This window comes from Labrus bergylta, chromosome 5, assembly GCF_963930695.1.
Source record: "Labrus bergylta chromosome 5, fLabBer1.1, whole genome shotgun sequence".
Taxonomy (NCBI): domain Eukaryota; kingdom Metazoa; phylum Chordata; class Actinopteri; order Labriformes; family Labridae; genus Labrus; species Labrus bergylta.
In genome coordinates, this window is record NC_089199.1 from 29927968 (window position 1) to 29954264 (window position 26297).

A 26297-nucleotide genomic window follows, 5' to 3' on the forward strand; every position below is an offset into this window, starting at 1 on the left:
GTGTCGGAACGGCTCGTTCTCACATCCGTATCACTGCAGGACTCCCCGCCGTACAGCAGCGGCCTGTCAGCGCTAACACTCGGGGCCAGCTCTCTCGCTGTGATGGTCAGTTGGAGATTCGTTGTATTTTCATACAGTTATGGTTTCCCATTTCCCCCTCTTGATTGGAGCTTAAAAGCCAAAGCAGCTCAGGTCGTGCTGGCGTAAATCTCCAGGCCCATTAATCTGCCCCGGTGTCGTGTCTCGCCCAATCATCTCCTCATATTTGTGGTGGAAATTAAATGAGTGATATTGCACCGGCAGCAGCTCACCGACACCGCAGATTGAATGTTAAAATAGGTTGGCTGCTTTGTGCGTTTGCTGTTGATGATTCTCTTATGTATAAGATATAAAGGAGAAGCCTCTGTGGAGACAGTGAAGTCTCTCTGGTGCTTTAACTCAAATGGCCTTTCCCTCCTTTGTATTCTGCCTCATAACCTCTGAAATGTCTGGCAGGATGAATCACTGGGTATGTGAAACACGATTTGAAGTGATGGTTTGACAGATAGAGCTGGACACTGACTGAATAATAATTTGGTCATTTTCTCGATTCATTTCTTTGGGGCGGGGTGCTTGATGGGAGGATTAATATCAGTTTTAATTCTGTGCATTAAGCTCAGTTAAGTCTGAAACACGCCTAGCTTAGCATAACGACCATCGGCCCAAAGACCTCTCAGCACTGACACACTTGGAGTTGTTTAAAGGTGAATATTTTCCTCCTCAGCTGGAGTTTTTGAATCCAGTCTTTTTTGTTACCCTGTGCTGATCTTTTTGTTGGAAATCACAAAGATGATTCTGATAACTGGGGGTTTATTTTTGACCATAGCAGGTCACATCAGCTGGAACTAATTTACATTAAACCTGAGTGACTTGGTCATGGACCACGATTCATTTGGCTCTGATCAGGTTTGTGTGCACTCTTCAGTCAGGGTCTTCATTTTACCAAATATCATCTGTGAGGGCAGAAAAGATGCTCTGTGACCGTGGAGTTTCATTTACTGCTGTCATTCCAACAACTCCTGCAGAGCGTTAACGTCTTCTCCCTCCGTTAAGGTTCCCAAAAATTTCAGACCAATTTCCCAAGTTCTTACTTTTTTTAAATTTATTTTTTTTAGATTTATTTTTGGTCTTTTTTCCCTTTATTGGAGAGACAGGATAGAGTCAAAAATCGGGGGATGACATGCAAGAATGTAGCCACAGGTCCGATTTGAAGTCAGGCCGCCAGCTTCGAGGACTACAGCCTCTGTACATTGGGGCGCACAAGCTAACAGCTCAGCCATTGGCACCCCCAATTACCACTTTTTTAAAATTACAAATGCAATCAATGCCACAATGGAACAGCCGCCTCTCACATATGAATAGGAACAATGCTAAAACTCTAGTTTATTTTTCTAATCTTGTCACAATAACAAAACTCCACTTATTTTACTTAAATTAAAAACTAAAGGTTTGGGGCGCAGATTGCACAGCGGTTATGTCACACCTCATGCACAGAGGCATGAGGTGAGCCATCTGGGCGGCCAAGTTCAAGTCCGAAAATTCTGATGTCAAGTGCAAAAACCTGCAGTGCATCCAGTGTCCACTTGAGGCTGGTTGCAGAAGCCCTGGAAGTCACATCACATGGTTATTCTATCACTTTTAAAATGTTTCAGGTCATTATTATTTATCACCTGAAGAAGACCTCTGGTCAAAACGTTGTGATCGTGATGGAATCAAAACTTTTGGTTGGCCTTTGAGTAAGTGTGCCGGCATATCTCCTCTCTTAGTCTGCTGTTTTTGCATTTATCCTGATCAACACTTATTTTTAATCTAGAAAAATTACTGAGAAAAATCTTGATTGGAACCGATTTTTTATTAAAGTGAAGTATATCAAATATCACATGTTGAATCATATCTGGACTTATCATGGTACAAAAAAAATTAAAAACCAAATTTGAAGCAAGCAGCCTCATAAATCTGATGATACTTAAATAAACGTATCGAGCTTTACAATCCTCCAGGAAGAAAGTCAAATTTCACTAGTGGTCTGGTTCACCTCAATTCCTCCCAAATCTTGTTTTTCTCTTCTCTTCCAAGAAGGATTTGTTTCCCTCGGTCTATAACATAATTAAAAGATATCCTGTCTTCTTTTAATTTGGGACTATATAATATCTAATCCTCTCTTGACTTCAGTCTTAGCTTCCATCTTGGCCTCTTGATTTGATCTCCTATTCTTTCAATCTCCTTCTCAACAGTAATATCAACTCTCAAGATGACTGATGCTTTAATCCGCAGCATTAATCTCGGACTCGCTTTCTTAAGAAAATGCTGCTGTGGGGGGAGGGAAAGAGGTCACGGCTGAGGATTAACAAATATGTATTTTTTTGCAGTCTGTCTACACAATATCGCTGCACACTCCAAAGGTTAGCTCTTTGTTCAAAAACAGCACAAGAAACTGCAAACTGTTGACATATTCTCTGCTTGTCAAAAGGCGAGGCAGGCAACTGCTTGGGGTTCATAAACTTTTATCAGAAAAGTGGCCAAAATCTCTGCAATTTTTGCAATAACAGTCGTCTAAAAGGGCCCCATCTGACAGCACTCACTCTCGTTGCCCTGCCTGAGCGTTGCATGTATAATTGCTGTGAAAACCAAGGTTTGTCAGTGAAAGTCACCGTAGAAAAATGAAGAGGAATAAGCCGTCTTTCGTAGAGAGCGCCCTCCGAAAACATAGGGTCCAACTAGACTATAGAACCGCCACTGCTCACGCTCACATTCAATCATTACATTTAAAAGCAGGGTTGTTAATTTCCTCCAGATCCACTTTTTAAGATTTTGGTTGAAATTGTCTTTAGGTCCTGACAGACATTAATAACTCATGTTCTCTGAAAAAGGAACAAAGAAAATCCATCATCTGTAGCAGTTTGTAAGTCTGTAAAAACTTTGACCAATGTCTGCCACGAGGTACCAATCTGATGAACCAATCAGACGCCTCCCTGTCTCCCTGCTCGTTCTCTACCCCATGTAGTTTAGACTTTATACTGTGAGTTTATTTACCGCTGAATGACACATGAGACGACGTAGTTTCTACACAATGCAAGAGATGAGCTGAGGTCCACTTCTGGAGCAATGGCACTCGTGCATGTCAATTTAGAGGGAGCACAGAGGGGAGGGAGTGGGTGCAGACGGAGCACTGAGGGAATGCTACTTTCAAAATCAAGCTAGTTTTCAAAAATGACCAACCCTGCCTTTGAGCTATGAATGAGACGACCACTTGTTTCCATGTTTGCTGTTCACCTTTATTTAAATGTTCTTGGCATTGGTGGGTTCCTCTAGAAGGCAGAAGCATGATGAACCCACCACAAACGTCACACTTGGAGCAGAAAAAGAAAAGAAAACACTTTGGGGGGGGGAGTGAATACCGGGGACATGCAGCACTTGCAACACACAGCTCTATAACAGTTTAGAAAACAGCTGACAGAGGGGAGAGACAAGCAGACCAAACTTCCCTTCATCGCTTTATAAAAATGTGGATTCACTCCGTCATACATCCAGAAATGAAGTACAGGGTACATACAAGAACTTAAATCCTTTGTGGCAAATAAACTCAACAGATTTCAATACAATTGGACAAAATGGATCGTTTGTTTAAAAAGTGAAAAAAGTTGAAAACGAGATAATTATCTGAAAGAAATATAGGAAGGAACATTTTAGATTTATGAAGTCAAAGTTCCATTTTTGACTGTTGTGGTAATTTCAGTGATCACTGATTGATTTACATGTACTGTAGGCAGCTTGTCCTTAACTTCTTTTCAAAATAAAATATCCGCTTTCTCACTAATGGAAGAACGTTAGGTGGTAGGAGAGTAAAGGATTGTGGCCATTACCAAATTAAAACCCTTTGTTGGTAACATAAGAGATCCAACTTGTATCCTCTTTGATTTATAACCCTCTCTTGCAACTGACAAATTTGACAATTTTCTCTTTGAGATATTTTTTCTTCTACTTTATTCTGAAACCATTGTGCCATTTTAAGACCAGCAGCTGAACTTTATTTTGGAAACCGTGAATGTGTTATTCCTCACTTGGAGAAACAAAGTGTGAGAGTGATTTTTTTGGTTGCACTTCACCTACGTTGGCAACATCAGCAGGTCAGTCCTGCGTCTCTTTTGAACAACTTTATGGAGGAATTCTGTTTTGTGCACTTTGGCACCCCCCGATGGTCCAAATGCAACTGCCCCGTCGTAAAACACAGTGTATTGACCTAACCAGTTCGGTGTTGGACTTTCAGCCTACTCTTTCACTAAATCTCGCCAACGTGTGAAAGCCTGTCCAATATTTACTCGAGTCGCTCTCTCTTTTATTCTTCTTAACTCTATCCCTCACCGTCCTCTTCCGTCTCTTAGCCTCAGCCATTCATCAAACAGTACTAAGATGGGATTGCTAACTTATTTTTGGCTGAAAACTGGTGTGGAAACTAGACCTGTAAAGCCGTATGCACTTCTCACTAGAGAACCACAACCTGCTGCTGTAAAAACTCCAGATGGAGTTGGGGTGAGCTGCTGTTTGAATGCAGCAGGTCATATTCAGGTTAAAAAAAATAAAATTGCCTGAAGCAGGGCCAATGACATTTATATCCCGCAGTTAGTCCCATCTTCAAACACGGTAGCACTGATATATAAAGGCAAAACACTGTGCCTATATAAAGTGTTGGACTCTTAACGATTAACCAGCAACCTGTCATTTCTGCACCTTCTTTTTTAAACGTCATGTCTTGCCTTGCCTGAGTGTGTAACTGAAGCTGTTTTCACACATGCACCTCCTGAAAATGTCTAGAAAACTTCAGGACAGGCACACACCCTGAAATCTTCCTGAATTGCTTTACAATGAGAAGTTTTTCCTGTCTGATCAGATGGGAAGTGGGAGGGATCTTCCACTCTCCGTCTGACAGTGAAATTATTATTTTTTAGCCGTTTTCACTTTTGCCCTCCTGAAAATGTCAAAATGATTTCAGGGAGGACTGCTCCGGTCTTGTGCATACTGTCTTTACACCATGCACCGGTCACTGGATATAAACGTCACCGACCTCTCCCACTTGCTCGAGGTGAATTCTCCTGATTATATCCTGCTGTGTTCTCAGCTCACTCTGACTATATGTAGAAAAAATACTGGGAGGCTGGCAGGAGAAACTCCGGGGAAAATGTGGCTGTTTGCGTTCACACATGCAGCTCCTCGTGCAAATATCAGAAGTTTTTCAGGAGTTTTCTGTAAATGTTAAAGCCTTAATTGTGATGGACATATGAGAATATGAAATTCATGAAGATTTCAGGGGCAGCCTATCCTGAATTTTAAAGAAATTTTCCGAGGTGCTTGTGTGAAAACAGCTTTAGCTACACACTCAGGACCGATGCATGTCTGGATGTCTACTTATGATGTTCTAACAGCCTTCATTACGTTTGCACCTTCAAACAAGTCTGTATGGAAATATGGGGGTGAACATGGTGGCCTCTGCTCTTACGGCTTTAATTGTTAAATAATAATAATTACAAATTCACTCACGTGCCACCGTGCTAAAATTAATGCAGTTTAATCAAACAGTCGTGAAATCAAGTCTACCTTCATGAAGGTTAAAGTGTGTCAAATCAAGTTTCTGTTCAACCATACATTTTGAAGTGCCGCTGAATTATATTGCATTTTCTTACAGATGTTTCTATTTCTTTTATTGTCCACCCTATTTATTATAACAGCGAGGGCAGCTAATAAACAATACAGGTCAACAGCATCACAAACTGCATCCTGCAAAACAACAATTCAGTTGAATTTGTGCTACACAACGGCTAAAAACAAGACATAGTAAGACCTCATTAGACACTATTTTGCTAACAGATTTTTCACCAAGTGAGAAGTGATGAACAAAGAGGACACTTGTGTTGAACAGTTGGACAAGATGGAGTTGATCTCCATATGATAATAGTAAGAGCGCCAACATGAAATGTGAAGGTTAATATGCAGAATCATGTTCTCAGTTTGTGTCACTATTTTACTAGAATTATACAATTTTTTGCACCGCTCAGCGATTTCTTCAACGATGCCTGGATATCATTTGTGACTGTCAGAGACACACTTTGCAAAGTAACCCTAGAACAAACGAAAGCCGTTACTGTGACATCATGTTTCAGCCAATCACTCTAAATATACATTTTTTTATTGTTTAAACATGATACGGGTCCACTGAGTGACCATTCATAGCTATACAACACACATCGTAGCTGCACCAACAGAAGCAGAACACAAAATAAACATAGCATTGTTCATAAACATAATTAATTAAAAAAAAAGATCATTCATATTGCTCATCAAAATCGAGGAGATACTTTAGAAACGTCCAATGAGTTTTGCAGTTTAAGGGCAAGTGTCCATTAACGCCGTTTTTTTTTGGACTGGCAGCGGCCGCGACCTAAGTTTCAGAGTGCTTCTCATAGGTGCTTGCTGTTGCTATAGGTTATGGAAGTTGACTTCTGCTTCCCTCTGTAGTGACAGGTCTTTTATATAGCTCCATGTGCTTAATAATTTTCTTTATTGGAGGACATTTCGCCAAGACAACATGAAAATAAAGTCGAGGAATTTGAAGCTTCATCAAACGGCAACTGGACTTGGTTGAAGATCTCTTCTTCAGTTTTGGTATAACAGGTGGACAGAGCTACAAATTTAAGCCTGACTCGCATCAGAGTCGTTAGCTGAGTCCATTTTTAGCTCCGTCCACCAGGTAGTTTAGAACTGAAGAAGCCTTTCGAAGGAGGAGAGGTGAAACCTCCTCAAGATCTTCGACCAAGTCCAGTTGCCTTTGGATAACGCTTGGAATTTCCCATGACCTGGATGACTGAGAACCTACACAGACAATGTAAAGGAATCCTTACCCTGCATTAGCAGCAGCTTTGGACCTGAAAGTGTACCCTTGTAAAGACAAATCAGATTAGTTTTTCCTCTTGCGTTGTTGTTGACGAGGATGATATAAGAGGTCCTGCCTTTTCTTGATTTGATTGGAAAGCGAGGAAAAAGTGAGATTGTACGAGTGTGGCTTGGATGCTGAGCACTGAAAATGCTAAACAGCATTGGTTTTTGTATTGAAAATTGGGACTTGGAGTGCACAAAAGGTAGTTACTGGATATTTGGATCTGTTGGATGGTGAACAGCTGATATAGCATTCATTTGCAGGATATTTAGGAAACTTTTGTTTCCATTATTTAATTGGAAGAATAGTCTTGAGGTCTGAATCGTTTGACTGTTTTCGTAGTTATTCTCTTGAACTGGCTAAAACAGGTTGCTATTCTATATAATCCTTTTTACGTGTGGAAGAAAACTGAGAAACAAGCAACAGAAAAGCTCCTCTACAAAGACTGTGGACACAAGAAGGTACAACAAAGTATTTTGCATGCCTTCCATTGATTAACCTCATTCTGATGCAATCTCCTGCCTTTATTATTCCTCATTTACAAGGCTGCTACACATGGTGAGTGATCATTGTCACATTTGTGCTTGTCTCAAACTCTTTTTGATATTATAGACACATTTTTGTTCCTATTTCAAGAGTAAGCAATCATTGTTGCTTAAGGTTAGAGCTTTGGGACGTTGACCAAATTGGTAGATGATGATGTCCTGACTGAATGAAGTCTATATATATATATATATATATATATATATATATATACTATATATTTTTTGCTGCATCCAACAGATTATGCATAAGCAACAGGATTAAAGGCTGTAAACTTTAAAAATGACCACAAACCATTGATGGACTGTGATAGAAAGGTGCATGAGGGTGCATGCAAGAGGGTGGAGACAGACAGCATCAGACAGGGGGCACGACCTCAAAGTGTTGGCTGCTCTGTTGGTGATTATACCTTCATTAGTTGGCAAACCTCTTTGCCATGCCAATGTTACAAGCTTTTAAGGAGGTCTTCACTGTAAGTGATCGATGACGCTCATCCAATGATGATGGGAGGATGTCATTGCTAATCAATCCAACCCTACTTCCTGTAGAAGTGGGCTTTTTGGAGTGTTAGTTAGAATAGAAGGATCGAAGTTCAGTGAGCCTACATTGGAAATGTCTAAATCCAAAGAATGGATGTGGAAGCCTTGCATCATGCAAGTTATAGAAAAAAAAACACATTTTATGAATTCAGATATGAATTTTGAACTCTTACAGGAATTGACAAAGCAAAGAATGGAGGGAACACGTTTGGATGTTTGACCTCAGGGGAAGGCTGCATGGGTTCTCAGGCAGTACACCGCTCACTCTCCTGAAAAGCTTTGACATTCTCTTGATTTTCAGTCTCTTTGTTCTAGTTATCGTCATCTTCATCGCTGTCTCTCATGGAAATGCCCTGCATCCCTCCTTCTCTCACTGACGCCGTGGCTTCTTCCAAGGTCAGTCGGTTCCTCACCGTGTCATACATCTTACTGTTTAATGTGGAGTCCAGCACCCCTTGGAGACGGAAGTCACGATACTTTTTCTAGAACAAATAAACAGACAAAAACCATTGGTAAAGGTAAAAGAAAGCGCTTTACAGGTTTCTAGAGAAAGAGGGCGTTTTGACAGTGGATCATTTGAGGTTAATCACATAGATTAAGCAATATACACAATTATTTATTCCCTGAGATACTTAAAATAACCAAATTCAGTTGTGTCTGTGTCTCTCTAGGGACTGTATCTGAGATAACTTCACTCCATTTTTTTCGCTATTCGAGGTTGACCATTGCACTGTTTGTTGCTTGCACAGGCTTGTAGTGTAGTTGTAGTTTAACTCGATCTACACAGTCCCATTACAACCACAAGTTGGACAGCTACAACCATTTGTATCCAAATTAGATATAGGTTAAAAGGAGATGACTACATAATGTTCCAGAAGGGTGGGGTGGTAGTTTGGTTTTTGGAGTGGTTTGTTGGTTGGTAGAATGGTTGGCTGGTAAGCTGGTGGGGTGGTTTGTTGGTTTGTGGAGTGGGTTACTGGGAGGTTGGTGGAGAGTTTACTTGGTGGGGTGGTTGGTTAGTTGTTTGGTTTGCTGAGTAATTAGTTGGTTTGTGGAGTGGTTGGTTGGTTGGGGGATTTGATGGTTAGTTGGTTGGTTTGTGGGATAGTTGGTTAGTTTTTTTGAGTGAGTGGTTGGTTGATGGAATGATTTGATGGGTGGAGAATTTAGTTGGTTGTTGGAGTGGTTGGCGGAGAGGTTGGTTGGGAGGTTGGATGGTTAGTTGGTCGGTGGGATGGTTGTTGGAGGGATGGTTGGTTTGTTTGTGGAGAGGTTAGTTGGGCATAGCGATGGTTTGTGAAGGGGTTGGCTGGTTAGTTGGTGGGGTGGTTGGTTTGGTTGGTTGATTGGATGGTCAGTTGGTTGGTCTATATATCTGATCTCATTTAGCTTACAATATATTCTGATATGAGGATATTGCTGTCTCTCATTATGAATGCCTTCACTGTACCATAAAGGTCAAATGAAAAAGAAAGCGTATCAAGTGCAGATAACAATGAAACCACTTGATTTGTAAAAAGAGGAGAATTTAACAATCATGGAAGTGAAATTCATCGCGAAGCAGCAAATAAATGATCAAATGTTCCACTAGAAGATTTGACCCTTTAATGTTTTACACACTTTTACAAACTTTTTGAACTATTCATGACAATAGTTGATAGAAACATTTGGTTTGTGTGTACAGCTCTGGAAAACGGTAAGAGACAACTGCAAAAATATTTTATAGTTTTTCTCTGTTTCTGCTCTTTAGAGGTTTGTTGTTTGGAGTAAAATTTTAAAATGTTTGTTCTATTGCATACAAAATCTCTGCCGATTTTCGAAATTGCGGATAAAACGTCCTCATTGAGCTGTTTTTATTATTTTATTATTTTTTAGCCACAGAACACTTGATTATTAAATTATTGTATTATTAAATCATTTTTTGTGTAATAACCCTGATTGTTAATTCCAGTGGCTCTAATTTAAGGAAAAGTCTCTTTTTTTTCCAGAGCTGTAGGCATGAGATTAAAAATTAAAAATATCAAATGAAGTGTGCAGAGGTTCTAACCTTGACAACCCTGATGAGAATCTTCAGCTGATAAACATGGAGCTGCAGGTCCATGCGGTCAGTCAGCCATGTTCCCAAAAGGTTCATAGTGCTGGTGTACCATTGCTGATGGAGACACAAGAACAAAGAAGGTTTCATTATCTGATATTCAATTCAGTAAATGCACACAAAGCATGATGATATCTTAAACAAACACATCAAGAAAAACATTTTTAACTCTCAAATATGAATCCACAGCCCTGGAAATTAGTATCTGAAATACATCCACTTTGTTCACGTTGTATTTGGCACAGAGAGCACGTCATGTCATCCCTGCAGTGTGTAATCCTGGCTGAGTTTCCTTGTCGATCATTGAGGATGAGGCCAGAGGGACAAAGCTGACAAACAGATCCTCAGCAGAAAGACGTCTCTAATCTGAGATGTTCATGTCATGTCGGTCGCACGGCCTCATCAAGCCATGAGAAATTGACACATCATGCAGAGCAGGCGCTCCTCTAAAGCAGGGGGGTTGTTGCTGCTGCTGCAGTCTTCCCTGGGACCCAAGATTAGGAAACAGTCTCTTCTACCCATCAGATATTCCCGTAGGCTAAGGATCTATTTAAATCTGGATTGCGGTCTCCAGGACGATGCATCAGCCAATGAGGCATCAGATAATAGTTAACCTAATAAATGGTACTGCTTATTATGCTGTTGGTGCACATCAACGTGTTTCGCCCTGGGCACTTCAAAGTCCATTATAGAAATCCATCGGTGAGTTTGCAGCAGCATTTTTTGACTTTTCTACATATGTCTTGAGTCTCTTTTTTTTTTTTTTTTTTTATTCGATCGTATGAAATCAACAATGCTCAGCAGTTTTATAGAGTATATAGTCTGATATGTCTTTTGCTTTTAGTCATGGCATTAATTAAGATAAGTGAGAATCAGAAATCTCATTACCTGTTTCAAAAAGCCTGGTGTTATAGTGCTGAGTGAAGTCAGTTATTCACTTTGATAAGTCTAATATGCATGTAAGTATGCTCACATTCAGGACATCCAAAAATGGCTCTGACACATTTAATTTGTTTTTTTCACAGCTTATGTTGCCGCTTAGTGCTTACATTTCATTAATTAAAAAAATAGTATGTTTTACCCTTTTTAATAATTTACAAATACTAGAGACAAACACTAAAACATGGTTTAAAAAAAACTAAATTAGAAAAAGATCAAATTGACAAAGGTGTTCCGATACTTGGCCATGATCTTTTACATTTGCCTGGGATGTGTGTGTTTAACCGTTCAAACGGTGCTCAAACTGCAATGCAGCCACCCGTCACTATCTGATGAGTGGGCACCTTGTAGCGGTTTATCAGGCATCTCAAGACCGCTCTTTTCCTGTTGTTAAGTTAAAAGTTTGTTTGAGACAGCATTTCCAATATGGCGACCGCCATCAATGGGCTTCAAAACACCTCCACTGACCTTACAGCCGTCTTTTATACAGTCTTTGGTCTGCACTTATTTAGTTCCATGGACCACAGGTCTGCGTCTTGTTACTTCTTGTATACAGAGGGGTTACAAACAGAAACATGGAATTTTACTGACTGCTCTATTTAGACGCGTCTTCTTCAAACAGTGACCTCTGCGAGGCACAGCGAGCACAGCAGCCACACACAAACAGCCGAAAGGCTGCAGATGTTTCTCTGTGGGCCCTGGCTGTTGCCAGTCTAATTGATGGATAATGATGAGCACGGGCTGATACTAATAGAAGCTGACTTTCAACAGTCAGGGTCACAGCAGAAAGGATGGGGGGCTGGAGGAGACTGGGAAGAGAAATGAAGAAGAAGGGGGTGGAAGTGTGTCTATGTGAGTGTGTGTTGCTAAGAGATTGGATGCCATGGGGTCATTTCTAACTTGTATAAGGGTTTATCCTTGAAAGGTAAACATTTTTTCTGCCAGACTTATGAATATATAAGATCTGTTGTCCAAAGTGTTTGAGACTATGTAGTAGACAAGTAGAAACAATCACAAAGGTAATTCTTGTGCCAGGTTGCTCCAGCATTAGAGTACAGAAAAGACACAAAGGAGCATCACATGTCAGTGAAATACAAAAGAACATAGAACATAAAGTTCATTAATTGTAGTAGAGGAGGGGGGGGGATGAAACCAGGCCTGAAAAGGGATAAATATGGGTAGAATTGAAGTTTCTGAGCATTTTCTTTGTAACATAAATAATGTATTGATAACAGAAGTCAATATCACAGAAGATTGAAGGAATGAAAACAAAAAGATAATCAATCGATATACTCGTGCTTCAAAACTGGGGCGAAATGGTAAATGGACTTGTTAAGCTCTTTTCCAGTCTTCAGACTACTCAAAGCGATTTTACACTTCAAGTCACACCTACACATTCACACACTGATGGCAGAGGCTGCTGTGTGGAGTCCATCAGAAGTAACTAATCCCATTCATAAGCATCCACACATCCATTGAACCATTGACCTTCCAGTTGGGAAACGACGTCTCCACCACCTGAGCCACAGCCGCCCCCTTACATAAGAAACTAGCTAAATGTTAGCTTAAGAATCTAATTAAAAAATGAAGAAGGAGGATCACAAATGAATAGCATCCATTCATCCATCCATTCTCCATCATCCTTTCATTCATCCATCCATCCTTTCATCCTTTATCCATCCTTTCATTCATCCTTTCATTCATCCATCCATCCTTTCATCCTTTATCCATACTTTCATCCATTCATCCATCCATCCACCCTTTTATCCATCCTTTCATCCATCCATCCATCCTTTTATCCATCCTTTCATCCATCCAACCATCCTTTATCCATCCTTTCATCCATCATCCATCCTTTTATCCATCTGTCTGTCCATCCATCCATCCATCCTTTTATCCTTCATTTCATCCATCCATCCATCCATCCTTTCATGCATCCATCCATCCATCCATTCTTTTATCCATGCTTTCATCATCCATCATTTCATCCATCCATCCATCCTTTATCCTTCCTTTCATCCATGTATCCAATCTTTTTATCCATCCTTTCATCCATCCATCCATCCTTTTAGCCATCATTTCATCCATCCATCCTTTTATTCATCCTTTCATCCATCCAACCATCCTTTCATCCATCTGTCTGTCCATCCATCCTTTTATCCTTCCTTTCATCCATCCTTTTATCCTTCATTTCATCCATCCATCCATCCATCCTTTCATCCATCCATCCATCCTTTTATCCATCCTTTCATCCATGTATCCATCCTTTTATCCATCCTTTCATCCATGTATCCATCCTTTCATCCATCCATCCATCCTTTTATCCATCCTTTCATCCATGTATCCATCCTTTTATCCATCCTTTCATCCATGTATCCATCCTTTCATCCATCCATCCATCCTTTATCCATCCTTTCATCCATCATCCATCCTTTTATCCATACTTTCATCCATCCAACCATCCTTTTATCCATCTGTCTGTCCATCCATCCATCCATCCTTTTATCCTTCCTTTCATCCATCCATCCTTTTATCCTTCATTTCATCCATCCATCCATCCATCCTTTCATGCATCCATCCATCCATCCATTCTTTTATCCATGCTTTCATCATCCATCATTTCATCCATCCATCCATCCTTTATCCTTCCTTTCATCCATGTATCCAATCTTTTTATCCATCCTTTCATCCATCATCCATCCTTTTATCCATACTTTCATCCATCCAACCATCCTTTTATCCATCTGTCTGTCCATCCATCCATCCATCCTTTTATCCTTCCTTTCATCCATCCATTCTTTTATCCTTCATTTCATCCATCCATCCATCCATCCTTTCATGCATCCATCCATCCATCCATTCTTTTATCCATGCTTTCATCATCCATCATTTCATCCATCCATCCATCCTTTATCCTTCCTTTCATCCATGTATCCAATCTTTTTATCCATCCTTTCATCCATCCATCCATCCTTTTAGCCATCATTTCATCCATCCATCCTTTTATTCATCCTTTCATCCATCCAACCATCCTTTCATCCATCTGTCTGTCCATCCATCCTTTTATCCTTCCTTTCATCAATCCATCCTTTTATCCTTCATTTCATCCATCCATCCATCCATCCTTTCATCCATCCATCCATCCTTTTATCCATGCTTTCATCATCCATCCTTTATCCATCCTTTCATCCATCCATCCATCCTTTTATCCATCCTTTCATCATCCATCCTTTTATCCATCCTTTCATCCATGTATCCATCCTTTTATCCATCCTTTCATCCATGTATCCATCCTTTCATCCATCCATCCATCCTTTATCCTTCCTTTCATCCATGTATCCATCCTTTTATTCATCCATCCATCCTTTATCCTTCCTTTCATCCATGTAACCATCCTTTTATCCATCATTTCATCCATGTCACCATCCTTTTATCCATCATTTCATCCATCCATCCATCCTTTTATCCATACTTTCATCCATCCAACCATCCTTTCATCCATCTGTCTGTCCATCCATCCATCCTTTTATCCTTCCTTTCATCCATCCATCCATCCTTTTATCCATCATTTCATCCATCCATCCTTTAGCCATACTTTCATCCATCCATTCATCCTTTTATCCATCCTTTGTTCCATCCATCCATCAGAAGGTTTTTTTAATTATTGTTTTCTATTGATTGATTGATTTCATCGCATGATACCAATCTTTGTTGTGTTTGAGTAAAAAAAAAAAAAGATACATATTTCTGTCTTTAATGTCAGCATCGATGGTGATCCATCTTGTGCAAACACTGGATTAATCATTAAATGAGATCACCATAAGCAGTGGCAGCTCATAGCCATAATAAAATCAACACTTTCATTCGTCAAACACTCTTTTTCAAGGCGAACGTTTTTGTGCAAATGTCGTGCACTGTAGAAGACACAAGACTGAATGTCACAATAACAGTCAGAATAATTTGGCATCACTAGAGATAGACTTTTGAGTAGCTGTGTGTTTCCTCTTACTATGAATCATTATGGTGCAACAAAACTATTCTTTATTATAGACCAATTTTAACTTTTAAGACCAAGACAACAAAGTCCCCCCAATATTTCAACCTATGGCGGCTGTAGGGAGAAAATGAGCAGGTCTACATGTAGGTCAGGCTCAGGCAGTAGAAGATCGGGTGAAAGAGAAGAAGGCTGAGCCGAGGCAGAGCCGGGGTGAATCAGTGAGGCGACCTGGTGCCAGAAACTTCCTATCTGTCGCTGTGTGCCTGTGAAGGCTTCGGCGTGGCAGCAGGCCTGTGATCTCGCCCCGAGCACAACCACCCGTCGAGAGGCCAGGCCTGGAGTGACTGATCCACTGACTGGCTGCTCTCCCTCTTCCCATCATCCTCCTTCTCCATCACTTCTCCTTTTTTTTTCTTTTTTTTTTTAACTACGACTTTACACCGTGCCACACACAGCTCCCATCTGCAGCCATTTTTTTTGCAGCAGCCATTTTGTGTGGTTTTCCGCTTTACTCCTCTTCATTTTGTACAAAAAAAGTCGAGGCGGTTATGTCACCAGTCTTCTCGCTGCCATGACTGGCATTTTGGAGGTCTGACAGGGACATCTTATGTAAACGTAGTGGCTGTGGCTTTTCATCAACTTTTAGATCTTTTCTATGCCAGCTTCAATGGAGTTCTACATCTGTTTAAAAACAATAAAATAAAGAAATTATCGAACAGAATCATCTAATGCCGCTTACAGACTGCTGTTCTGCACTACAAAGTTCCATCATTAGTACCCCTTTTTACTTATTGCATACGTTACTGTGTAATAATAATGTCACAGTGAGTGAATTTAAATTGCATTAGGGCATTGCGTAACACTGAGAGCGGGCAAAAGGTGAAAAGGTGTGTGTGAGCTCACAGCGGGAGATCCACATACACTCAGGCCTGCAAACACACACAGCACTGTTCCGCCTCGGCAGATCAAACGTTACACACTGACAGCTCGTTCCCCCGTTACATCTCTGTCACCACCTCTGATGGCGGATCAGCAGAGGAGCGACTTCACCCTACCATTCTGGCTCCATGCGTTAAACTTTGCACATGAGGTGTAACAGGTGCGCAAGTATTCAGGCTCCAATATAAAATAAAAGGGCAGCGTTTGTGTTCTGAAGCTTACTTTTGAGATTTTATGAAACTTAAAAAGTCTTGAATTAAGTATTTGTTGCCTTTATTGGAGAGATAGGACAGTGGAAAGTCGGAAATCTGGGAGAAAGAGAGATGGGAAAGACATGCTGGAAAGGAGCCACGGGCCCGGGCAGCCGGCTTGGAGGACTATAGCCTCCGCACTTGGGGCGTGCACACCGACCAATGCGCCACCAGCGCCCCCCGAATGTGTTAAACTCAATGTCCACCACGTATTCATGATGAAGTCGTCATGAAAAGTCAATAAGTCGTTCACATCCCTGTAATTCTCTTGCAATATTGTAGCTTCTGATGTAACCACGGGATGATTATCAGTTGAAATGCTAATGCTCTCGTCCTCCTGGAGGGAATTATCTTCAAGTCATCTTGAAAGGAAAGTAATAAGAGAGAGGCTTCCAAGTAAGAAGGGCTTCACAATGTATGCACAATCAGTGACACAGCTGTTCATTTCCACAGCTGTTTCAACTGACTCTGAGCTGTAGACAACAGCTTATGTGACGCATCAACCCTGGTTTTTTCCAAGCATTCCCTGCCTCTGCTTTCTGAAAGGTTGTGTCCTCCTCGGATTTCTTTTTTTCATGTTGCTTAACATCAAAATGCTGTTAACCTCGAATTTGTTAATAAAGACGTTAACTTTGATGTCAGTTAGTCAGTAAATTCTGACTGGAGTTGTTTACACCTATAAATAATAGACTGTAAGAAGCAGAGGTCGCCATAGTTTGTCCATTGGTTTGTGGGCCATTATTGGGAAAGCTTGAGTTGGCATTTTGACACCATATTGGTTTTTGGGTCAGCCAGATGTTGGGAACGCATTTTCATACCGCTAAGTCAGTAGACGGGTTGCAATGACAGCATCTCCACATGGTTTATTGTGTTTTTGACTCTTAATGAGACCATTATTTGCAAAATGGACATCATGCTGTATTGAGGATGACTTGAAACAAGCATAAACTCTTCAGGAAAATGTTTACTGAGGCAAGTGTGAAATAGTCCATTTTTTAAATCCCTCCCTTCCAACTTATTTCCTATCCAAATTTCCTAACTGCATGTAAAAATACTGATTGATATCTACCTCTAGCTGTAAGAAAGTAGGCTTACCGCACTTCCCAATTGGCTTCACTTTTGAAACCAAGAGGCTATCTCCACCGCTTAAATTCACACCATTCGCAAACCATTACACACCCAACACCCATGAGCCTTGATGGATGTCACTATGGGGAAGTGTTGTACCATCTCAAATTATGTTTAAATTCAGACATGGCACCATAGCTGCTGAACATTTTAAAATGAACCAAGCAGTAACCCTAACTGCTCCAGCTGAGTCATTTTACATTTCATTGGGGCATTGAGTGAAAGTAACAATATGCTCCTCAAGGGGAACAGCTGATTTGATGATTATGGCAACACATCGCTAAGTTACCGACTATAGGACTTAAAGGTGACCTATATGAGTGGTTGCTGTACAAGCTGTTGATGGTCGTTGCTAAAATGAACTAACATGTATGATGTTTTTTTGACTATTATTTCATTCAGAAAGAGTTCCTAACATTTAATTGTGAAAATAACAACAGTAATTCCATAGAGACATTAATAGATTACACTCAGTAAAAAACAAAAACATCCAAACCTAGTTGTCTGAAGAATGACTGAAAAGACTTCCACCATAGTTTCTCCAACTTCTCCACACGGGTCTTAAGGCTTCTGAGTGGAGTGTGCGGTCTTGTTGGATTTTATAGAAATTATAGGACACAACCGCCAACATAGTCATTGCTTTTCATCCTTTTTTTTCCTCGTATTTTCTGCTCTGTTTCACCAAGTTTTTTTCTCACTTACACTCCTAACAGGAAGGCTGTTTTTTTGTGTGCCCAGACTCTACCTTCTTCCCTTCCAAATGGTACTCTTTACACCATTTCTGTACTGATATTTCCCCCTTCTCTGACTCACAACTTTCAAAGCTCCTCAACTCCGTCTACTTCCACATAGCATCATGCAAAAGCTGCAGTTTCTCTTCAAACCCTGGCACGCGGTTGCTGTCCTTCAGGGCTGGATTAAGACGTTGTAGCGTTCACATAGTTTAAAGCCACATTGACGTGTGATGGGGCTCGTCAAAAGAACAGTGATGGCCCCTCTTGCTTTGTTCCGCTTGGCAGGAACTAACAAAGAAATTCATCAGAACCGACCAATTCATCCGAGCTCTCTTTTTTTTTAGGGCTGCTTGGGGATCAGCAGGGGGCTAGCGCTCGCTAACAGCCAAAACGAGCGTAATATGGCTCTGAATACATAATGCCGTAACAAGACAGAGATCAAATCTGTGACATTCTAACGAGTTCCATCTGAAGGAAATGCTCCCATCCCTTCGACCGGGTTATCTGCCTGTGTGTGTGCGTGCTCCCATTTGTGTGTTTTGCCACCTCCTGACACGCTGATGAACCCCTACCTATACACAGGCGACATGCACGCCCTGCGGAACACCACACACACACACACACACACTCCCACATACAGAAATATACATCTGCCATTCCATCCCCCTTCGAGCGAGAGCTGGGAGACAGTACGACCTCCTGCCCCCATCTGACACCAACCCACCCATCCCACTAGAACCACCCCCACCCAGCGACACACTTACACACACAAACCTCGCCTTGAAGCCAGCGTTCACACCCAAGTCTTCACATGGCGCCCAGCAGGGGTTGGGAGCTGCCACCAGCAGGATTTGATGCAAAAAGTGGCACACCTCTCCTCCCGACTCCCCCTCCCCATCCACCTACTCACTCACCTCTTTTATGACCCTTTTGCATATATTTACTGTTGGCGTAATCAGTGGGAACTGGCCTTTTTACATCAGAGGGACAAAAGACACAGGAGACATCTTTCATTTTACTCTGAGGGCACTGTTGTAAATAATAAGCAGAAAGCTTCAACAGAATTTAAAAGTAATTATAATAATCACTTTATAATTTATAATTATAATAATCGCATACTATACAAATGCCCCTTTAAGGACTACACTCAACGCAAAGTTAGGATCAAGAATGATGCTTTTCTGTTAACGTTTCCTCATCTTTATACTCTGTTGAGTCTATAAGACCAACCAAAACCACTCTAGTTGCAGGCATTGCTTCTGTGCAACTGTGTTGAGATTTGCCAGCCTTACATATGGATCAATAAGTGGCAACTTAGACTGAACAGATAATTGGTGTTTTCACACAAGCACAAAACTCCTCCAAATTTCCCAAAATGTTCGGCGTGAGTCGATGTGTGAACGCAGCAGGAAATATGAGGGAATGTTTTTTTTCACAGGGCAGCAGGGTGATGACATATACGGGACCCGTGCACATAGTGGAGCCACTACTATTTCCTACTTGCAAGTTTGGTCTTGTACTGTGAATAAGTCCAATTACATGTAGAATTGATTTGAAGCCAGAAACTGTCATTATAGCTCGGCGCAAGATTTCATGAGCAGTGTGTCAACATTGCTTTTACCGCTTTCATTAGCCGTTTTCACTGATGCACTCCTGCAAATTTCTTCTTCTAGACTTCTCCTGAAATCTTCCTGAGTTGGTTGTTCACACATGCACCTCACAGTTGGAGACTATTCCTGTCGGACAGGACGGGCCATGATGTAAAAAGAACAACAGACGATGCAACGGAGTCCGCTATAAGAAGCAATAATGAGAATGTTTTGCTTTCGTATCAATGCTACCTTGAATTAGACAGAATCACAATAAAAAACAAAATAGTAGAGAATAAGATGAACAGAAAACATAATAAAGCTGTTTCGTTATGTGCATTCAGATCGCAATGGTGACATGCACATAGTCTGTGGTCATTCGCCAATTGCAGGATATAAACGTCACCAACCCCTCACGCTCACTTGTGGTGAATTTTCATGAATATTTCCTGCTGTGTTCTCTGGCCGAGCTTCACGTGGAAAAAAAAATTGTAAGGGGGCTGGCAGGCAAAAAAGTCAGAGTGAAACCTGTATCTGTTTGCGTTGACACATGTCGCTTGGCAGAAAATTTAATTGGGTTTTCAGGAGTTTTGTGCAAGTGTGAAAGCACTGATTGTTTATCTGAGTGATTGAAACTGTATATTAATAAACCTATGAGTACCTCTGCTTTCTGTAAACAGGTCCTGCTCTTGATTAAAGGTAGGATAAAGATGCTTTTAAATTGCATTGGAGTAACAGGGGCTAATAAGAAAAGCATATTTACACACACACACAAACACACACTAGCACAAAACCCCCAAAAAGCCAACTGATTTGTTAGGTCAGAGGCCCTCTTTTGTGCGGCGGCTCAGGAGCTTTTGTGCTGCTGAGAGCCAGGAATGTTAGAGCTGAGGAGGGGCCTCACCTCACCGCAGGGGGTACACGGGGATTACAAGCAACCTGGGACTCTGCCTCTTTCTGCCTCTACTGCTGCTCCTGTGTGTGTGTGTTCAAGCATGGGTGCGTTTGTTTGTGCTTTCAAAAATTAAGAGCCCTGTGAAACCATAGTACCTGTTATGAAGGATTAAGGCTGACAGCTTTAAAAAGCACAAAACAGTTGACATTGGATTCTACTGTTCAAATTACCGTCTCGTTTATTGCTTGTTCTGACACGTGCAACGATCTGCTTGATCATTTTCTTACTCTGAGTAATTTCATTTGTTTGAGTTAGGAATTAAATATATTTAATTGGGACAAATTAAAGCTTTAAAGTGGACTTAGGCTTTAATGTACAGACGAGTGGTATCGATGTACAGATTTAGTGTTGTAGCATTCTTCAGTTATTATTTGGTACAAAGACTAAATCTTCATTAACCAGCATGTGGTTGTATGCTGCTTCCCCCCCTCCCAACCTCCAACCCCCAAGTATTATTTTGGACTTGCACAAGTCACAAGTAGGCCTATCTTAAACTTGCAAGGTCTCACCACAGTCATTTAAAAAGAGAGACATAAAACCAGAATTCTCATCACATTCAGAAGAATCAGATGGTTAAAATGGCCAGATCATTTTTTCTGCAGGGATGTTATGACGCCACCTGGCCTTTGACCGTTGGGTTTATGTCATTGATTTATCCTTTGACTCAATGGTTTGAAATGAAATGGAAAGCTAAGTTTCATCTTATCATATCTAAAGATTAGTCACAACAAGGACACTTCATGGTGAGTTTCTGCTTCTCTTCTTGTTTTCAGTTTTTCATTCATGTAGGGTCAAAATAAGAATGTGAGTGCAGCTTTAAGATATAAGAACGAGGGTGCAGAAGAACTTGGTTTTAGTCGGGGTAAAGGTAACACTTATTAATTGGTAGATATACTCAAGAGGATTAACACTATGGTTAATGATAGTCATTAGAAGTCCAGAAATGTAGAAGTGGAAGTGCAGGTTGTGTATTCGATGGTTGAACCACATTACCTCCCACACTCAGAAAATAACGGTGTCTAATGAACTAACCTATTAGCATGCTAATGACTCTGAAGCTATACAGTAGTAAACCTTGGCTAATCCTTAACTCACTGTGAGCAGAGGAATCAGCCACGTTTCAGGCCTCATTGTCCTAAATGATGGGGATAAATGCAAACACCTGCTTGTTCTGCTTGAAATGTTTTGCCTCGTCAATAAATGTTTCAACTAGGGCACATTTTCAACCTTAAATCTGCTTAAGTTTCTAAGGAGTTTTTTATTATCCAATGCAATGAAAGGATGCTCAGGCTGTCGTGTTATTCCTCATATTAATATCAAAAGAAAAACACAATGTCTTTTCAAACCTAGTACATGAAAAGACAATAACAGCTACATATGACATGTTGTTGATTGAGACAGGATTAACCTTACAGAGGAGAGATGGCAATGTTCATTGTTTATTAGTTTAACACAACAGCATTTTGATCATTGTGAAATTACCTGTACTTCATTTGTAATACAAATGGCCATAAATATTTTGCAGTTTCTCCACGGTTACTTTCAATTAAGACCGGAAACAAGCTGATTCAGCACTAACTTCCTTAATGTCAATAAACAAAAAGAAATAACAAAGGTCCAAATATAAACAAATGAATACACAATGTGCCAGTAGCTGATATTAGACTTTTGGTTTTATGGAATCTTGTTTGCATTTTTCTAGTGTAAAGCACTGTTCTGACAACCTCTACTTACTTCTACCCGGACACTGAAGCTTCAGTGTTTATCCAGCTCTGCATGGGTCTGTAAACCTTTCTGTGTTCTAACCTCTCTCCATTTTTCAAAAGCATCTCCAATATTGATCCTAGTTTGAGCACGTTTCTGCTCGTGGAGCTTATTAGAAACATGCAGAGGCTTTTTAGGTCGGGTACAATCACTTCTATCTGAACCACTTCTCTTGGCCGCTTCCATCGCTGCAACACCTGTTGACCTGATAACTGCTCTCATATCGGGCAAACCGAGGGGCGTCCAAAACGGCCGTCTGTGTGTGTGTGGGGGGGTCGCCTTAAAAGCGCCTACCTTCTCTGGTCCAAACAAATCCAGAGCATTCAGGAGCAGAATCTAAAGTTAGAAGGAGGACATACTGGCTGCTGCATTGTTGTCAGAGAAGTCAGCACTTCAACACAGCATGTTTCCTTAATGTCTGATCAGATAGTAAGCTCAAGAAGTTTCACATCATTTTTGTCATAACTGGTAGATCAGTAAAACATGTCACCAATGCCTCATGGGTTGCATATACCTACTCCCACTGCAGGGTGCTTGAATGCCCATATTCCACACTAATGCATTATCACATTGACAGTTGAATTTACCATGAGAAAGATAATCAGAAGTGATAGCTATTGAATTGAATCCTCTTGTTCACGATCAACCACTTAGCTGACCACTTGGTGTGGATGTCTGAGCCTCAACTCAATGCAGAAGAGATTAAAAGTCTGTATTGTCATTGCTACACTAAGGCTGTGTATGTAAGCTGTGTGTGTGTGAGAGAGAGAGAGAGAGAGAGAGAGAAAGAGAGGGAGAGGGAGAGCATGTCCTGCTGGGACCCAGCTGTGTCTGCAATTAGCAGGAGGCATGGAATGATGATTGCTGGTGCGGCAACACTAATACCAAGTGACAGGCTTCCTTATGAAGGAGAGGGAAAGCCGCTGAGTGCCATAAAGCTACACTACTTTTTCTTTCAAACACACAGGCTTACACTGAATGCACACACAGTCCAAATATATACACACACACACACACACACACACACTCACACACACACAAGCAAGGAGGCAAATAGGGATAAGGCTGGTGTAGTTCAGGGGGGCCTTTAAATCTGACTGCAAGACATTATGCACTTTGCACAAAGGGCTCGTCTAATCCTACCTGCTCTTCCTTTCAGAGCCCACCGCTGGCCCATTCTAGTCCCACTGACCAGCTCAGCAGTGGGGGCCCATTGGTGGCCACACTCAATTACCATAGTAACTCACCCAGTGGGTTAGGAGAACCCTCCCCCCTGCCCCAAATCTCCGCACCAAAACCACTACGCCCCCCCGGTCCCTCCAAGCTCTCAAACTTACCTTGTCACCTTACAGCAGGACTAAGCTTGACCCTCAGAGAACAAATGGGCCTTTTCACAGGGGCATAATGGGACTCAACATCTTGTACTGGATGATGTCATCCCTCGAGGCCATGTCTACACTAACATGGATGAATGAAGCTTTTTACTCCCTGATCTTCGCTCCATAATGAGCATTTTAAAAAACTCAGGGCTGGTGTTGAAGTCTGGATGTTAATGTAAATATTCTCAACAGAAACAAATGGGTACTCCCAGATACACGTAGTTACATTAAGCATATGATAACCCTGCACTAATGTGTGCATCACCCGAAATCCTGATGACCATATGTAGTTTTCTTGCTGCAACATAAAAGCAGTCATTTCAATTTCTGCTCCGACTCATATTTTTCCGCATTTTTGGATTAAGATGAAAATTAAAAATGCAGTTATGCAGAGTTATGGATGTGGGGGTTTCAGCCTAATTCTTACAGTGGAGTTGTACAGTACCTTCAACTTGACTCCTTCATATGTCACATATTGGCTTATCTTAAGGGGCTAAATTAATGTCACAATGGGGAACCATGCAGTGGCAGCAGGTTGTTCAACATGAGTCTGGTTCTACTTCGGGGTTTCTGCCTGTAAGACTGTAACTTTGCTTACATTTGCCAAGTGCTGCGCTCTTAGTGGATTATGTGTCTTTGTGAGTAATACACGGTCTTGACCTGCTCTTTTTGTAACATGTCTTCAGATAACATTTGTTATAAATGGTGCTATACAAATAAAGATTGATTGTAATGGACATCCAAAACAATGATATCAATTCTGCCCTGTCACCTTGTGTTCATGTTACCCTCATTCATGCCATTAGTGAAAATCTGTGTTAGAGGTCATGAATTCTAAAATGTAAAAATTTGGCACCAGAGATTTGATAATTGCATTGCACGAGTCAGGATGAGGATATATTGTCATGTACATGTTTTGTCCCAATCGTTGCTAAAGCATGGTATACACGGGGAAACTGGGCCTAGTGTGAGCGCGCCCTAAAAGCTTGAAATGCTCAAATATAAACAGTAGCTAAGTCCTAATGGATGAGCAAGAATGAAGAACGGGGGGAACTTTTTTTTTTAGGACATAAGCAGTCAGCGACAGACTTGGAAGAAAAGGGTCACAGAAACACTACAAACCAAAAATATTCACAATGTTTTGGAGATCAGAGGAGGGCGCATTGTCAACGAGCACGACAGCCCTGGACCAGTAGGGGCCCCCATAGCAGTGGCCCATAATGTGCAGATTTTGCCCATTGGGGGCCCCATCTGACAACACTCACTCTTGTTGCCCTGCTGAATGCTGGTTGTGTGTATTTTTGCCCAGGGGCCGCAACAGACTTTAGAATCGGCACTGTAGGAGATGAATATGTTGTTCTTATGTTTCGACTAAAAGATGAAATCAAGTGTTAACGTCCAGAACAGTTCAGGACAATTTAAAGAAAGCATGTCACTGCTTGACATTTATGTTAGACCCTGACACTGTGTGTATTGTTTGGTTTATTTTAAAAGCTTGGAAACAGACTGTATGGGAATGTATGTACTGTATGATATTTTGCCCCTCCTCTTCAGACATGAGCGTGAAGGGTTTGACACATAAACATGTTTTCAAAAGTATCGCCTCAGAGTGGACGCACAAGAAAGAGGCTTTTCACCAAAACTCAATGGGGCTCAGCATCTTGCACAAGATCTAGTCATCCTCTGACTCTCTCTCTCTCTCTCTCTCTCTCTCTCTCTCTCTCTCTCTGTTTTTGTCTTTTCATTCAAGGAGTGGGTTCGTTAGAGGAGGAGGAGGAAGAAGAAGCAGAAGGGCCCTGAAAGTAAAGTTCTGGAGCTCAACAAGCTCACAGGTCTCAAACTGTTTTGATTGTGCCGGTGACACAAAAGGCGAAAACCGCGGCTGACCATTGACCGCCGCCTGAGCACAGCTGGGACAGGCCACAAAAAACGGGGTTCAGTGGGCATTTCAGGCGAGGGCAGCTGGTTCAAAGAAAGGAGTGCTATAAGAACCAGGATGGCCAGCCTTTCCCCCAGGCGTAGCATCGCAGGAGAAGAGGTAAATGTTTATCTCACGTCTTGGTTTCTTTTCAGGGTCTCTGAAAAAACAGCCATCTCCTTCTTCCCCAAAGTGTCAGCTCAACGGACTAAAATAAGAGGCACCTTTATAAAAACACGCTGGTGCTAAGAAGGGATGGGTGTGTATTCGGGGGGGGGGGGGGGGGGGGGGGCAGTGAGTGGAGGGGAGTAGGGGGGGCCATGTTGTGAGGAACCAAACAGTTGGAATTACGGTCAGAGAACCAGTCATTGAGTAAACATACAAAGAGCGACAGAAAAGCTCTGCGGTGGACAATAAAAGGAGGAAAAAAAAAGCCGCCAGCTTCAGGCCCTGAGAAAAGTGAGCCATTCTCCTTACAAAGAGCCGCTTAGGGGTGGATTGAGGGAAGGAAAAAAAAGAGGGCTAAAACACTTTTGGGCTCAGGGAACTCTATAGGGGGA

The 26297-nt window shown here is 41.4% G+C and overlaps 1 protein-coding gene across 3 annotated transcripts in view; it reads right to left on the reverse strand.

The window, feature by feature from the left end:
* Positions 1-3289: 3289 nt before the first annotated feature.
* cadpsa (Ca2+-dependent activator protein for secretion a) overlaps positions 3290-26297 on the reverse strand; it is a 160498-nt gene continuing 137490 nt past the window's right edge. For all 3 annotated transcript variants that reach the window (XM_065955385.1, XM_065955387.1, XM_065955386.1), the window contains 2 exons: positions 10097-10201; positions 3290-8531 (listed from right to left, as the gene is read on the reverse strand). In XM_065955385.1, the coding sequence (XP_065811457.1) occupies positions 8361-8531; positions 10097-10201 (276 nt within the window). In that variant the 3' untranslated portion in view covers positions 3290-8360. The remainder of the gene's footprint in view (positions 8532-10096; positions 10202-26297) is intronic.